Here is a 17,004-nt window from a genome sequence, read left to right on the forward strand (position 1 = left end):
CTTTCGAGTTTGAGTTTTGATGATTAAGCAGGCCATGGTTGTAGAAATGGCCAGGATTAGTTATTTTAGATAAATAAAAAGTTAACATTATAACTATATTACCAAAAGAAGTTGGAAGTCATTGCTTTTTGTTTTCTGCTTTTCTTTATTTTTCCTCACTTTACGTACATTTTTCCCTTTCCTTCACCTCCTTTCCTCTTCTCCTATTTTTCCATTCTCTTTATTTATATCTGATTTTATATTAAGAAAAAACTTTTAGTAACAAATATTTTTTAAAAAAAATGGTTCCCCAAGAAATGTGAAAACTTGTGAATTTTTTCCAAATTTTTTATGTCCCCAGTTTATTTAGTTGTTCAATTTCCATGGATGCCCATCTCAGACAATGACACTTATAATATTAATTTCCATAAAATACTGCTCCCCTTGATTTCTGGAGAGTAATTTCACAGTAGACAATAACAAATTGTGTTATTAATTTTTCAACATATTTGTTGTTGTTGTTAGTTGCGAAGTCGTGTCCGACCCATCGCGACCCTATGGACAATGTTCCTCCAGGCCTTCCTGTCCTCTACCATCTTCTGGAGTCCATTTAAGCTCACGCCTACTGCTTCAGTGACTCCATCCAGCCACCTCATTCTCTGTCGTCCCCTTCTTCTATTGCCCTCAATCTTTCCCAGCATTAGGCTCTTCTCCAGTGAGTCCTTCCTTCTCATTAGGTGGCCAAAGTATTTGAGTTTTAGCTTCAGGATCTGGCCTTCTAAAGAGCAGTCAGGGTTGATCTCCTCTAGGACTGACCGGTTTGATCGCCTTGCAGTCCAAGGGACTCGCAGGAGTCTTCTCCAGCACCATAGTTCAAAGGCTTCAACATATTTACTGGATTTATATTCTACTCCAGTTGATGCCACCTTTGAATGGTTCACATACTCAAAAATATTTTATAAAATTCAAAATTATATAAATTAGTATCTAAATTTATTTATATAAAAATATTATATAAATTATAAATTATATAAATATTAATTATTTAACATTCTACAATAGCTCACATTTTCATGACAGATATCAGTAAAATAAATTCATTTCAAACAACCTACAAATTATAAGAAGTCATGGTTAACCACATCTTTATATCCCCAAAGTCTGCAGGAAAAGCCAGTTTTAATGGCCTTTCTAAGTCCAGCTGGGTAGGAGTCCAAAAGATTTACACAGGTAGTTACAGAATGCTGTTTCAAAGAAGGAGGACGTTGATTAAAAATGTGTACCTGATCTGGACAAGCAGAAACAATTGGGAGAAAGACATCCAAGTCCCCAACCATAGTTTTTATTATCTATTTTCAAATAGTCATAAAAATGTACAATCACCAAAAATAAAGGAGAAAAACACACAAATAAATATATAAATAAAAACAATCTGTAATTACAAGTATATGAAGTTTATCTGATTTTTTTTTAAGTCTTTAAAAGGGAAAATTGAACCTGGCAACAAGTACTCAAAGCAAACTGGTTCCCAATGCAACTTTTGAAGTAGAGATGTTACATCAGAATTCATGAAGTCTAATCACTATTCTGGAGCAGCTCCAGCTTCAGAAAGGATTTCAAGTGCAACCCATGTAGAGTGCATTGCAATAGTCCAAGTGAAAAGCAACCAAGGCATGTGTGAATGAGGGGAAAGTCTACCACTCCATAATTATTCCTACAGATGAAATTTTACAAGGGTGTATTTGCTACAGCTGCCAGCTGAGATTCACTTAAGAACCCCAAGTTATTTTCTGACATATAATTTTTATTCAATAAAATTTAAGAGTATAAAAACAATACAAATTTTGAAAAAAAGTATAAAGTTTAAAAGTAAATAAAGAAATAAAGAAGAAAGAAAATAAAAAGTTATGAAAAAGCTGCTTCTGATTTTCTTAACAGTAGCTAAGTACATTTATACTTTACCTTCTCTCTCTAAGGTTACAACATAATTTCCTTCTTTATATACGTAGTTTATACTTCCTAGTCATCAAATCCATAAATCATAAATTCATTTTTTTATCTTTTATCAGCAAAAAATCCATAATAGGCTTCCAGTCACTAATAAATGTGATTATTGTCCTTTCTCTAATCACACATCAATTTTGCCTTCTTTGCTAATTCTTTCATCTTCATTAGTTTTTCCTCCATTGTGGTTATTTCAGAATCTTTCCATTTTTGTGCAGTTATAAGCCAGTTTGTCACAGAAGAAATTATGCTTCATCTTATCCAGAATTAAAGATATGATAGCAACAGTTGTAAAGAGTTCTTCATGAAAAATTATTATGCATTATCCAACATTTGGAAAATAAATGATAAAATATAGTTTTAAAATAATTGATGTTGATTATGCAATTGAAAACATTGCTCTTATTTCCATCCTATGACTATAGATTTATGCTCCATAATCTAGAATGGAAAATATGGACAGTGGATCTTCTCTGGACATGGATAAAGTAATCAACATGAATGAACAGCACCATATATTTAAGGAGACTGAGCTTTGGAAAGAAAATGTGGATTTATTAGAAAAGAGTGACTTGGGCAATACCATGTCCTCTTCCCATGAAATGTCAGCCCCAATCAATGCAGGGATAAAATTGGGCCCTGATAGCCTTACCAGGAGGCGGGGCTTGACTGGTACGTTGCATTTGCTGAATGTGGAGCACAATGGTGCCGACAATCCCCCATATCTATTTGATAGGAATGCTCCAAGTAGGATTTCTACTTCTCCAACCTTGAGGAGGCTAAGAAAGAACACATCATCAGTTTCTCAAATATCTCCACTCCAGGACAGTGCTGAGAAAATAGGAACAAAGAAACAGATGCCACAAGTTGACATTTTTCTTTCTATGCATCCAGAACTTCCTTCACACCCTCAGCACTGTTCTCTCCCATCAACCTCTGGCATTTACTCAAATACAGTGACCCAAATACAACACTCTACCTCAGTTAACCCCACAGCAAATCTACGGGATCATAAACATGATTTCAGTGGTACTCAAACAGTGCAAAACAGAAGAGAGAACAACTCTTCTCCAGAATATGAAGGAAAGGATTCTCAGCAATATAGCCAGGTAAGTAATGAAAAAAAATCATTTTTTTTTCTTTTCTAAATTGGCATACTTTAGAATTATTCATCTGAGAGTCTCATATAACAAATCATTATTACTCTTAGATTTAAAAGGAATTTAGCATTGTTTGACAGCCTATTTCAGCCTGTCTCAACCTGAAATCCCACAAATATGTTGAAACGTGTCTTCCGTCTCAACCAGTTAGCATGTTTTTCTTTATAACTGAACACTTCTGTACACTTCTGAAGGGCACCAATTTGGACATCCTTATCTAGTCATTTCCCAATTAAGCTTGCATAGCTTAAATTAATTACTAAGCCTGCAATCATTAGTTTAGGCTGAAAATCAAATAATTTATATAACATAGTTGAAACAGTTAAGTTGGTGCTAATCGTCAACCCTCATCATCAACCATCATAGCCAATGTCAAGGAATGCTGGGAGACAGGCAGTAAAGTCCAGAAGGCCATTCAGACTCAAGTCACGTGTTAAGCAGTAGAGGGCTATTAGAACTGTCCAAAATTAATTTGTTTTTAAATAAAAAACTGTTTGCATAAATGGATTGTAAAGAATCTAGGAATTTAGAAGGCCATGTTTATTTTATTTATTTATTTATTTATTTTAATTCCATTTATATCCCGCCCTTCTCCGAAGACTCAGGGCGGCTTACAAGCTTAGCAGTAGCCTTCATTCTATGTATATGCCTGCTTATTAGGGCTTTCACACACACCCCAAGTGGCATTATTACAAAGTCAGCTTAATTGCCCCCAACAATCTGGGTCCTCATTTTACCTACCTCGGAAGGATGGAAGGCTGAGTCAACCTTGAGCCTGGTGGGATGCGAACCTGCACTAATTGCAGGCAGCTGGTGTTACTTAAGGAGGCATTAGCCCACTGCTCCACCAAGGTTCATTTTCTGGCATGATTGTTCAGAGCAGGAAACACAAATCCAATCAAGCATTTATCATGCAGTATAGTTTATTAAATGACCTGAATTCAAAAGGTTTCAAATTCCATCTAAACCTGAGGGGGAAAAATTATAGGGGAGTTTTGATTCCATCATGAAACAGACTGAACAGTCCTATGATTATGGAAAAAAGGTTTTGTAATATCATTATCAGTTTCCTCAGCCTTGTTACTTCTCAGTCAAAGATGATAGAATTATTATTTTTTTCAATTGATTCCAATGAAAGAGAAATTATTATGCTATCCACAGTGTTGGTGTACTCTATCATGCAAGCTGTGGCCCTTAAATATGCCTCTGGGAAACCTCATTTTCCTTCTTATTGGTGGCAGGCTTAACACCCATCACACTTGCTATATATAAAAGAATAGACAAAAATTTTCTGTAGTTGTGAATATGCTGTCACATTGGCAGAAAAACATTCACTTTATTTACTAGTGCCACTAAGCTAACCAAATGCCAGTTTATAGATTGTACTCTTAATTGGAGTATATTATTGCTTGAGCACAACATAGAAGAGATGGTCACCTATTGTGCTTGTGGACGTTTTGAATCCAACTAGCTGGTTATGAAATGCTGGACTAAATATGTTCCTGGCCTGATTTGTAGGCCTTAGGTGAATACGGTCAACATTCAATTGGATCCATTTTGAAATTCCATTTTTCATGTGAAGTGCAGCCATTAGCTATAAGAACTAACACTCAATGCCTTATTTTCTCAGGCTTTGGATTTACATAAATCTAGTAGGTATGTATATACTTAATCTTGCTATTTTAAAATCAACATAATATTTACATTTTATTTCATTTTAAGAAGTAAGAGTGATATATTCACTGCATCTAACAAAATAATTTCTGTTTATGTGGTCATGTTTTAAATGTTCCACCACTGAGTTGTTTAAACTTGCTCTTTTAACAACAGGTACTTCATGTTTGCATATTAGTTTAGACATGCCCAGCTATATTTATCTTTTCATTTTGTATTGTTAGAAGTAGCTGCACAACTGCTTGAAATTGCTAACAGAGTTGAAACAACTTAATGCAAAAAAGACTACTGTAATATATCTTTCTCCAAGTTTTTTTTAATCCTTGAATTACTAAATTGAAAATACATCCACAATTCAGACTACCTTTCCCTAAACTAATGCCTTTTGGATGTATTGGACTTCAGATCCCTTAATCCCTAAACAGTTGGTCAATATTGAGGAAGACTATTATAGCGATTCTGCACAAGACTACACAAAGTCCATGTTGCTACAGATTCAACAAACATAGATTGATTCCTAAAATGTAAAATAATGTTAATGAACATTAAGGCCATCAAAAATTAATCATCCATATTCCCTTTATTTTACCTGTTAATGATAGAAAAACGAATAGATTTTTCAAAATAGATCAATTGTTCAGTTATTTGATGTTTGCAAATATAACTGTCTTGAAAAATAAAATTACCAATTCTGCTTATATTGGTAGGAACTATTCCTTGCTTTCAGAACACCATAATCCCTTCTCCCCTCCCTCTTTTGTTACCTGTAGATAATATTGTTCAATTTTATATTTTTTTTTTCTAAAAACATTACAACCAGGATCATCCCATTAGGAAGGATGAAGTTGTTGTTACAAGGAGCAGATTGCATATGGCAGCAAACTGTTCAGGTTTTCTTTTTCACTTGTGATTGTTCTATTTTATTCTAAATATGCTCAAGAGAGCATATAACCTGGCTTGTTTGAATAAAAGCAGCCTTGAATTTGAGCAGGAAAGAAGTTTTCATTGGCTGATCTGATTTGGGTGATTAATTCTTTAGCCTGATCTTGCAGAACAGAGTTAGGCAGAATCATGCTCTCTGTAATCAAAGGACACAATAACTTTTTCAGATTTTGTGCAGAATAAATTAAAATATGCAAACTATAGTGTCTATACCAGACATGTCAAACACAAGTCCCGCGGGCCAGATGCGGCCTGATATGTGGTTCCATCCGGCCCGGGGACCTGCTCTGGAAAGAGTGAAGGACTTGCCCACTGCACCTCAGCCCAGCCCAGCCCAGGCTGACCAGGCACTGATCTACAACCTGGTTGCATCCATCAAAGCCAGAACACGCTCAGCGTTAAATCCATGGGGAAGCCTCGCCCTGCTCCCTGGGTGTGCACACAAGTGGAGTCCGGCATTCCTGCTGGCTGTCTTGTCCTGCAGGCTGACTTCAGCCAGGACGCCGGCACTGGCTGTCTCCTGTGTGCACACCTGGGGGCAGGACAGAGGCGGCGGGGCAGCTCCTTGCTGGTTCCAGTGGATCTTAGGCTGAGCGTGTTCTGGCTTTGATGGACGCAACCAGGTTGTAGATCAGCACCACCCCACCCCACCCACCCCAGCACCTCCAGCCTCGCAGCCACAAGGCATCCCTTTTAACGGGACTGCCCCTGCCCACCCACATGGTACAGGAATGGCCGGCAGCAGCATATTAGTGCTGACAATCTCTCCCGCTCCCATCACCCCTTCCTGAGCGCAGGGGAAGGAAAGAGATGAGAAGGCGAAGGAAGGAATGGAGGGAGGGAGGGAGGAACAGAGGAAGGAACAGGGAAAAAGGAACAGAGGGTGAGAGGAAGGAAGGAAGGAATGGAGGAAGGAAGGGAGAGTGGGAGGAGAGAGAGAAAAAGGGAGGGAGGAAAGACGGAACAGGGAGGAAGGAATGGAGGGTGGGAGCGAAGAAGGAAGGAACAGAGGAAGGAAGGAAGGAAGGAAGGAAGGAAGGAAGGAAGGGAGGGAGGGAGGGAGGGAGGAAGGAATGGAGGGAGGGAGGGAGGGAGGGAGGGAGGGAGGGTGGGAGGGACCATGTCCCAGCACGCACCCTGGTCCCATCCTCCTCCGCCGGACAGTCCTGCCCAGGCACCACTGAAGTGAGTGATGTCAAGCTGGCCACGCCCACCCAGTAGGCCACACCCTCCCCAGCCACACCCACCCAGTAGGCTACACCCATCCTAGCCACACCCACCTGTCCCCCCCCGAGGGCAACCACAATGCTGATGTGGCCCTCAATGAAATTGAGTTTGACACCCCTGGTCTATACTAATCTTGTGCTAGATTTATCAAACTCTTTGATTGATTCATTGATTTCTGGTAAAACCTAGGAGGGAAAACTATAATAAAAACATGTTTTGTAGACTCGCTATTTTGAGTTTATCATAACCTGTTTGAAATTTAAAAACATTATGTAACAGAGATTGTAATATCTCCATATGGCTAAAGTGAAATATAATGCATTCTTTTTTTATGAACAGTATTGACAATAAGATAATTTACTGAGTTCTAAAATTATTTTCATTAAATAGTTCCTTAGGGCATTATTCATATCCTTATTCTTGCAATAGTAAAATAAGGTTCAAATTTTCAGAAACAGCACAAAATCTAAAAGGAGTAGGATACATGTAAGTAAATCTTTGCATCTGAATACTGAATGAATGTGTCAGCATTGCATCCAAGCTGCTTCATTAATTAGCCATATGGCTCTTTCAGGCTCTTTCAAATATATCACAAGACAAACAGAAAATAGAAAACCACATTGACATGGTTCATTGTCATAAGCCGTTGTTTCTTAGCTTTCAAGGAGACTCCACAACAGTAGAAACAAAACTGTTATGGAGGAGCTGCTATTTAAACATGCAAAATGCATGTATTATATATCTGTATTAATGGTACTTGTATTTACTCAGTAAAAAAGTTTATATTTGTGTTGGTAAAATATGAGATGAAAATCAATGGAAGTCAGCCTTACAATAAACCTAGATGTATTAGGACTAAGATGACATGGCTGCTATATGATGGCAAAGCTAAATTGTTTGACCAACATTATTTTCTTTGCAAAGGTTCCTCTATGTCAGCCACCCTGCAATGTTGATTGGGTAAATGACTATATACTATTGTACAAGGTGGCTTGTTTGCTTCAAACTATGAATGTTGGCACCCTTGGGTAAAAATGAAGTTGAGGAGTGCATTTTCTCCCTTCTTTAATAACTTTTTTTGGAAGTAATTAAGCACCTTTTTTTGTTTTCCTTGTAAACTATACAGGTCAGCTGTCCGCAGGCATAGCTCAGTGGTGGTGAGTTTGCCTGGATTTGAGGTGTTCCCTGGAGACTTGTTGATATCAGACAGTGCAACACAATTCCTATACCAATCAGCATCACTGCAAAACTCAGGTCAGGGAGGGAAAACTGTGAATTGAGTTTTTAACAAAAAATAATTTTTGTGGTTTTTATACTGTTAAACATTGCAACAGCAGTTTTGCACCATTGGCTATGAAAACCAGTCCCAATCAAAATGCTCTGTGCTCCACACCTTGGTGGGAAAGAACATGATAAAGTCTAAATGTGGATAACAAACCATGATTTCATGTTCATATATAAATATTATGCCCAGATACCCCTTCCAAAAAAACCCCAATATAATAGTTCAATCCGAAGACCTGATTTGTTCAGCATGCTAGGACACTGGCTTTGTTTCCAAAAAGATCCTGAATCACAAAAAAACCTTAGTTTAATACATTAGACCACGGGTGTCAAACTCGCCACGTCACGTGACGTGTTGCGACATGTCTCGGCTCTTTTTGCATTGCTGGCAATGGGGGGGCACGGCTTTGGTATGATGAAAGCGGCCTACGGGCCAGCAGTTTGACACCCTTGCATTAGACAAATCAAGCTTAGTTCTCGCAACAAACTAAAGTATGGATGGAGTTAGGTTACCCTGGAAAACTTAAATCCAGTCAGCTATGTAATTAAGAAGGTAAAAACAATCCCTAGTTTGTTGTATTAAAGTGCTCTTTGCAGTTAGATTCATTAGGTGAATACTATCACCCAGTCAGACAATTGCAAATGACTTTTAAACAATAAAATCAACACGAAAGAAAAGAGTAGAGGTGGCATAATAACAAACCATATGGAAACAAAAGAAAACAATCCAAGTTAAAAGGAAATTTCAGTCATCCTTACTAAAGGCCTGGATGAAGAGCCAGGCTTTCAGGCCCCTTTGAAACACCAGCAGGGTGGGATCTCAGGAGAATGTCATTCCAGAGGGCAAGCTCTGCAACAGAGAAAGGTGCCTCTGGGTACTATTAGATGGCATTGCTTAATTGAAGGGACTCAGAGCACACCAACCCTGCCAGATCAGATTGGCTGGGCAGATACTCTGAGACAGCCAGTCCCTCAATTAATTGGGCCTTGTGCAATGAAGGTCTTTGTAGGTACTGTAATAGCCAGCATCTTGAATTGCACCAGAAGCAAATAGGCAACCAGTGCAGTTTGCAAAGCAGAGGTGTTACATGGGTATACTGCAGCACGCCCATCAGTGCTCATGTTGCTGCATTCTGGACCAATTGAAGCTTCCGTATGATCTTCAAGAGCACACCAGATGAAGCTGTGCAAAGGCTTTCATCTGCTCATCAAGATGGAACTATGAGTCCAGGAACATCTCCAAATTACACACCACCCTTGAATGAAAAAGTGCCATCTAGAACTGGATGGTCTAAACAACCACAGCCAATCTTTCTCCCTCAACAAACACTGTTGCCAGTTTTCTTTCCTTTTCCTATTCTTTTTCCTTCTTTTCCTGAGTTTTCCTGAGCACTGTTGGTTGGCTGATTAGTGGAGAAGAGCCTGGTGATACAAGATCCCTCTACCAGGATTTCCCTGGTGTAACATCTCTTAGGATACCAGACACGATTCCTGGAGAAATGGAGCTGGGGGGGAGTGACTCAGTATTCTCAATATAGCAACTTTTGACCAAGTTAGCATTAGATAGATAGATAGATAGATAGATAGATAGATAGATAGATAGATAGATAGATAATAGATGGATGGATAGATAGATAGATAGATAGATAGATAGATAGATAGATAGATAGATAGATAGATGATAGATAGATAGATAGATAGATAGATAGATAGATAGATAGATAGATAGATAGATAGATAGATAGATAGATTATTATGTGCTGCCAGAACCTTATAAGTTAATTTGAATGGGTTAGCCCTCTAGAATAGTGTCCTCCCCAGAGGTTCAGATTTCTCTGACTCTGCTGTCCTTTAAATGGGCCTTGAAGACCTGGTCTTTTCCACAGGCCCTGGATCATCTGAGTTAATTGTGTTGTGTAAATGGCACAATCATATTTTCTACAATATATATTTTTGTTTCTTTAGTAATGCTCTTCTTTTTCTTCCATGCAATAGAATCCAAAAGGACATGGTGGCCATTTGCTAAAAAAGGAATTGTGAGTAGTTTGCAAAATTTGCAGATTTTCCCTTTCACTATCAGTTGATACTTTGCACACTGAAAACCTGATGAAATTCTGAAGGTATCACTTCTCTGCCACAATATCTGCCTTCTGGAATACTATTCCTTGTTTTCCCGGGCACCCCTGACTTTTTAATGGGCCTTGAAGACCTGATGCTTTTCTTAGGCCCTGGATTAAGTGGGATGTGTGCTCTTGAGCAAAATTATATCAATTTGGCAGGCATGTTTGGTCACTTAGTGATGGAGGTGGTTGATGGTGGAGTGTGCGGGGGGGGCAGATGGGTGGGTGTAGTAAGTGAGAGAAGAGGGAGGGAGGGAGGGAGGGAGGGAGGACAGAAAATATTCAAATTGGCACACACCTAGTGTTCAATAGGGCTTGCATTCTAGAATCAGATCAAGAGTTAGTCAACATAATATTTATAACATATTATAAAATAGCATATTATAAAGTAGCTGTTTATCGTCATAGCAGCCCTGTATTTTGCACTGATGTTCAACTCATACAGTATTTCTGTAAGCTATATAAAAAGACAAGTTGTTGTGTCTGTAAATAGTTGCAAACATGTAAAATAGCAGGTTGCAAAAGTAGGTTCTTGAAGCGGGAGATTCTGGTGCAACCATTGGTTAAAGTAGCAAAGAAGCGGGAAGATAGCGATTGATGATTGGTTACAGTTTAAACAGTTCTACTATAAAAGCCTGAAACATTTGACAGTTGACAGTTGACTTATGTGTATTGAATAAACTCTTTAATTGTGAACCACTCTGAGTCATTGTCTACCTGAACCAAACAATTGGCGACGAAGGTGGGATAGACGGCAGACCAGAGAAGGTTCGGCGGAACAGCTGCGCAAAGGCGGCAAATTTGAAAGAAGCACAGTCAACCAAGCGGCCGCGGCGGAATAAACAATCCTCCGAATGGCGCAAATTGGGTCCTTAAAAGAATTCGACCCAAACTTCCCAGAGGACTGGGAAGAATATATAGGACAGGTCGAAGGATTCCTGCTTGTAAACGGGATAACGGACGACCGGAAAAAGGCGGCAGCGCTACTGACAATTTGCGGCACACCAGTATATCGGATCGCTGTAGGACTTTGTCAACCACAGCCGGTCTCTAGTGTTACGTATGCCGATCTGTTAGCTAAGCTAAAAGTACATTTCACGCCTAGGAGATCCGAACTCTTTTGGCGTCGTATTTTCGAAAAAAGGAACCAGAGACCGGGCGAATCAATTCAAAAATTCGTTGCCGCCGTCAGGGAAGCCGCAGTACGATGCAAGTATGACAACTTGGAAATCAGAATTCGGGACCGAGTAGTACTGGGCTTGCGAGACGAGCATCTACAAAATAGAATAATCGCCAAGCCCACCGGCGATTTGCAAGAAGTACTCGATGAACTATTAACGTACGAATCCACCGGGTATCGCGACCCCCCCCTGTAGTAGCATGGCCGCGCCTGCCGAAATCAACCAAGAAGGCCTTGTGGACTGTGGGGAGGTGGACCAGCAATGGGAAGATGACATTGCCGAAGTCTCCAGACGATTTGGAAAAATGGCGCCAAAACCATCCCGAAGTGAGGGGCCTGAATCGAACCGCCGATGCCAACCCGCAACACCGCAACGACAAATGACAGCGGCCCAAAGACCATGGAGAGACTCCGCAACGAGACCGCGCGACAACGACAACCGGTGTGGCAGCTGCGGGGGCAACCATCCCCGCGCCACTTGCAGATTCCGTACCGCCAAATGTAGATCGTGTGGGAAGACCGGCCACATCCAAGCCATCTGCAGGGGTCGTGCACGCGACAATCGCCTTCACGAAGTCGACGTTTGGCCCGAAGGTAAGGTAACCCCTTACTATAGTGGCAAAGAGACCCCTAGACCGTGGGCTAAAGTTCTGAACCGCGGGGAGGTGGCGCGAGTCAATCATAGTAGGAAAAGGAAAAACAATAATTTTCCGGAAGGAAAATTAAAAATCATAGTCCATTTACAAGGGGTTCCTTGCAAAATGGAAATAGATTCAGGGGCCTCAGTGTCCATAATATCCAGTGAAACCCTGGAAAGGATTGAACAAATAAGTGGCAGGAAAATTCCACTTAGTTCAACCAAAATCCAATTAACCGATTTTCAAAAAACCCCAATAAAGATTAAAGGGAAAATTACCCTTAGTGTTAAATTTAAGGGGTTTAAGGGGTTTTTAGATTTAATAGTTACTGAGGGCCAGAGGACTAGTCTAATTGGCCTTAACTGGTTCCCTGCCCTGGGCATTTGGATTGGGGGAATAAACACAGTTATTAAAAATAAGACCCTCGAATCAGTCTGCAATGAATTCGCAGACGTATTCGATGGGTCTTTAGGTAAATACAAAGGGCCCCCAATTAAATTTAATCTAGACCCGTCGGTTAAACCCATCAGGCTTAAGGCCCGAAGGGTGCCTTTCGCCCTGAAGCAAAAAATCGAGGCCGAGCTCGATAAGCTTGTAGGCCAAGGCGTCTTAGAACCAGTCGAGGGTGGTTTGTGGGAAACGCCGATCGTCACACCCCTTAAACCTAACGGGGATGTGAGGATCTGCGCTGACTACAAAGCCACCCTGAACCTTGGAATGAAAAAACACGCTTACCCGGTCCCGACGGTGAAGCAGGTCCTCGCCACGATACAGGACGGCACCATTTTCGCCAAGCTCGACTTGGCGCAGGCGTACTTGCAATTAACTGTTTCTGAAGAGGCTGCTGAAGCTCAGACGATAGTTACCCACAAGGGGGCGTTCCGAGTCCACAGACTGCAATTTGGTATTGCAGCAGCTCCAGGCATCTTTCAAGAAGTGATGGAGAGGACCTTAAAGGGCATACCTGGTGTATGCCCTTATTTTGATGATGTTCTGATAGCTGGAAGAAATGAAGAAATATTAGCAGAGCGTCTGGAACAGGTATTGGAAAGGTTTAGGAGGGCTGGACTGAAATTAAAAAAGGAAAAATGTTGCATTGGGGTTAAGTCCACTGAATTTCTAGGATTTAGGATAGACAAAAATGGAATTCATCCTACCCCTGATAAAATCAAGGCAATCAAATTGGCACCAGAACCAAAAAACAAGGCTGAATTACAAGCCTTCCTTGGCTTAGTAAATTTTTACCACACATTTGTGCCACACAAAGCTGCCATAGCAGAACCTCTCCATAGACTTTTAGATAAAAAGACCCCGTGGCAGTGGCTTAACAAACATAGAGTGAGTTTCCAAACGTTAAAAGACATTCTTTCCAGCCAATCAACAGTAACCCATTTTATTGAAAATAAACCAATTTATTTAGCGTGCGATGCTTCACCTTATGGTGTAGGGGCTGTTATCAGCCACTTGGACAACCAAGGTGTTCAAAGGCCAATCGCATATTATTCCAGGACGCTTACTAAAGCAGAGCGGAATTACGCACAGATAGATAGGGAAGCATTAGCAATCGTGGCAGGAGTAAAAAAGTTCCATGATTACCTTTATGGTAGGAACCTTACCATACTCACTGACCATAAACCCCTTTTGGGCCTGTTTACCACGGATAAACAGACACCCCAAATAATGTCACCCAGAATGCTGAGGTGGTCAATTTTCCTCTCAGCATATTCATTCTCCCTCCAACACAGACCGGGCAAGGAAATGGGACATGCGGACGCCCTTAGCAGACTGCCATTAAATATCACCGAGGAAGACCCTGCCCCTGTGGGACAAATAATGTCTTTACAGGACATTCCTGACTGGCCTTTAACTGCTAAAGATATAGCTGTGGCAACAAATAATGACCATATCTTAAAAAGAATTATGGCCTGGGTCCTTAGTGGGTGGCCAAGTACTAACCCAGATGCCAAGTACATTCCTTATTTTAGAAGAAAGGATGAACTGTCATCTCATTTGGGATGTGTTCTATGGGGCAACCGTGTTGTCATTCCCGAGATCCACAGACCTTCAATTTTATTAGAACTACACGAGGGGCACCCTGGGATAGTACGTATGAAGGCATTGGCTAGGAGCCACTTGTGGTGGCCTGGTCTTGACAAGGACATTGAAGATTGTGTGTCTAATTGCTATTTATGTCAACGTTCTAGGCCTGAGTTGCAACACACACGTACTCATAAGTGGGAGTTAGCCAGGAATCCTTGGTCCAGGATTCATATTGATTTTGCTGGACCTTTCCAGGGGTTAACCTTTCTTGTAGTAGTGGACAGTTTCTCTAGATGGCTAGAGGTAATACCCATCAGTTCAATGACTTCTGGTAAAACAATACAAGTCTTAAGGGGCCTCTTTGCCACTCACGGGTTACCTGATGTAATTGTGTCAGATAATGGGCCCCAATTCACCTCTGTTGAATTCCAGGATTTCCTCAGGGCCAACTCGATTAAACACACGACATCAGCACCCTTCCACCCGTCCACCAACGGCTTGGCTGAACGAAATGTGAGGACCACTAAGGACGCATTAAAGAGAATCATCCGCGGCGACTGGCACCAAAGACTGGCAGAATTCTTGCTGACCCAACATACGACCCCATGCACGGCTACTGGTAAAAGCCCAGCTGAAATGAGGTGGGGAAAGAGACTAACCACCAAATTGGACAGGTTACATCCTGACAGACTACCATCAAGTGCGGAACTGGACATTCCAAACAGATCATTCAAAATTGGGGACCTAATCTGGGCCAGGAATTATGCACAAGGGGACAAATGGATCCCAGGGGTGGTCACTGAGATATTGGGACCCTTGTCTTACTCTATTGAGGGGGTAGGGAACAGTGTTAGCAAAAGACATATAGATCAGCTAAGGAAGAGAACTATTGGCTGCATGCCAGTTGAGGGGAATCAAAGTATACACGGGGAGAACAGTGCATCAGGGGTTATTGATAACAATATGCCAGTTAGTGGGGAAGCAGAAATGCAAACCAGCCTGTCCACAGCTAACCAACAACAACACAGTCAAATTGACTGGGAACTGCCCCCTCTGAGTAGGCCAGCATTAGCTGAACATCAAACACAACAACAACCACAAATTGTCAACAGAGAAGCATCTGAGCCAGTTAGCCAAGAGTCCAGGCCCACCAGAGTAAGCCAGCCAAGCAGACAATCTGATAGGAATGACTTAGGTATCCAAAGCAATAGATATCCTTCAAGAGTCCATAGGCCACCCAAATATTTAAGGGACTATGTCAATAAATAACAACAACTGGGGGGTAAGGGGTGTTGTGTCTGTAAATAGTTGCAAACATGTAAAATAGCAGGTTGCAAAAGTAGGTTCTTGAAGCGGGAGATTCTGGTGCAACCATTGGTTAAAGTAGCAAAGAAGCGGGAAGATAGCGATTGATGATTGGTTACAGTTTAAACAGTTCTACTATAAAAGCCTGAAACATTTGACAGTTGACAGTTGACTTATGTGTATTGAATAAACTCTTTAATTGTGAACCACTCTGAGTCATTGTCTACCTGAACCAAACACAAGTCATGCTAATGCAAGCCTTAAGTGGAAGAGAGAAAGGGATACCCTCATAATTTAAGGAGGATGAATAAACTGTCATTTAATTCGTCTGCATTCAATACATTCTGAAAATATTCATTTATAATAAAAACATGCAAAATATTTTCCTGTTTGTTTTCCTTTGCCAATGCTGACTAACCTAGTAGATCAGTCTACTTTATTTTTTGGTCTATATTCCATAACGGTTGGGAATCATGTTATACTAAAATTCATATATCTTCAGGACTGCCTTCCTGAAGTTTGATCTTATTTTTCTAAAGGGGGAGTTTATTGGAAAATGATCTGTAACCTTCCCTCTTCCCTCCCGTTTAAATATATGGTTTTAGCTTTTTCAAATTAACATGTGAATTTTATCTTTAAATAGAATAAAGACAAACAAAAACAAATGGCTGAGCTGGAATATTGTCTCTCAACTCTAACCATTAAAATGTCTGAGTGTGGTGACTACAAATTACACAATGTAAAGGTATAATATTTCTTATCATATAATATTAGCTACATTTGTTTTAACTTTATACTTTGATTTCTCTTAACTGATTATTTTCCTCAGTACAATATATAAAATACTATTAATGTTATTTTATATGTTTTAATCCTATAATAAATGTTCAACATATAACCATCACGAATCATTCTGGGGTTAAAACAGCAAAGATCCCTTTGAGAATGAATATGTATAAAGAAGCATACTGTATATCCGTATTCACAATTACAGGATAAAACATGGCATGAAATGTTGAAGATGTATCAACTGGAGCCAAAAGCCACTAGTGATCAATTAGACACAAAGAAGAAAGAAGCTGTGTGGGAGCTATTCACAACAGAATGCAACTATTTTCTTGATCATCTGTTGGTTCTCCAAATGGTATGCTTAATTATTTCAGATATTTTACTGCTTGCCTCTTACCCATTTACCTGATTGTGGTCTTATGTAACCATTTGTTCTATTGATGGTGGTGTTCTGTAAGCTGAGATATCAGCCACAGCAAGGATTGCTCAACAAGACTCTGGCAGTTTATGCAAGCCAATCTCAACTGAAATGAAGTGAATTGGGAAAGAATATATCTAATCTAAGAGCAGATCCAGACTTTCTGCTCGGCCCATCAGCACTGAGGGCTGTTCTCTGCTATCTGAGTGCAGAAATGGATGACAATGTCCTCTTCTCATTCCAA

The 17,004-nt window shown here is 40.3% G+C and overlaps 1 protein-coding gene across 1 annotated transcript in view; it reads left to right on the plus strand.

Annotated features, from left to right (window-relative positions):
- Positions 1–2,429: 2,429 nt before the first annotated feature.
- The window catches only part of PLEKHG7 (pleckstrin homology and RhoGEF domain containing G7), a gene marked incomplete at its 5' end in the record, with an annotated part of 37,838 nt that continues 23,263 nt past the window's right edge, over positions 2,430–17,004 (plus strand). Inside the window, 6 exons of the mRNA XM_081330409.1 lie at positions 2,430–3,092; positions 4,774–4,799; positions 8,113–8,240; positions 10,266–10,306; positions 16,197–16,298; positions 16,548–16,697. Of these exons, the coding sequence (XP_081186535.1) occupies positions 2,430–3,092; positions 4,774–4,799; positions 8,113–8,240; positions 10,266–10,306; positions 16,197–16,298; positions 16,548–16,697 (1,110 nt within the window). The remainder of the gene's footprint in view (positions 3,093–4,773; positions 4,800–8,112; positions 8,241–10,265; positions 10,307–16,196; positions 16,299–16,547; positions 16,698–17,004) is intronic.

The sequence above is a fragment of the Vipera berus genome (genome assembly GCF_964194415.1).
Source record: "Vipera berus genome assembly, chromosome: 6".
In the NCBI taxonomy this organism is placed as follows: Eukaryota; Metazoa; Chordata; class Lepidosauria; order Squamata; family Viperidae; genus Vipera; species Vipera berus.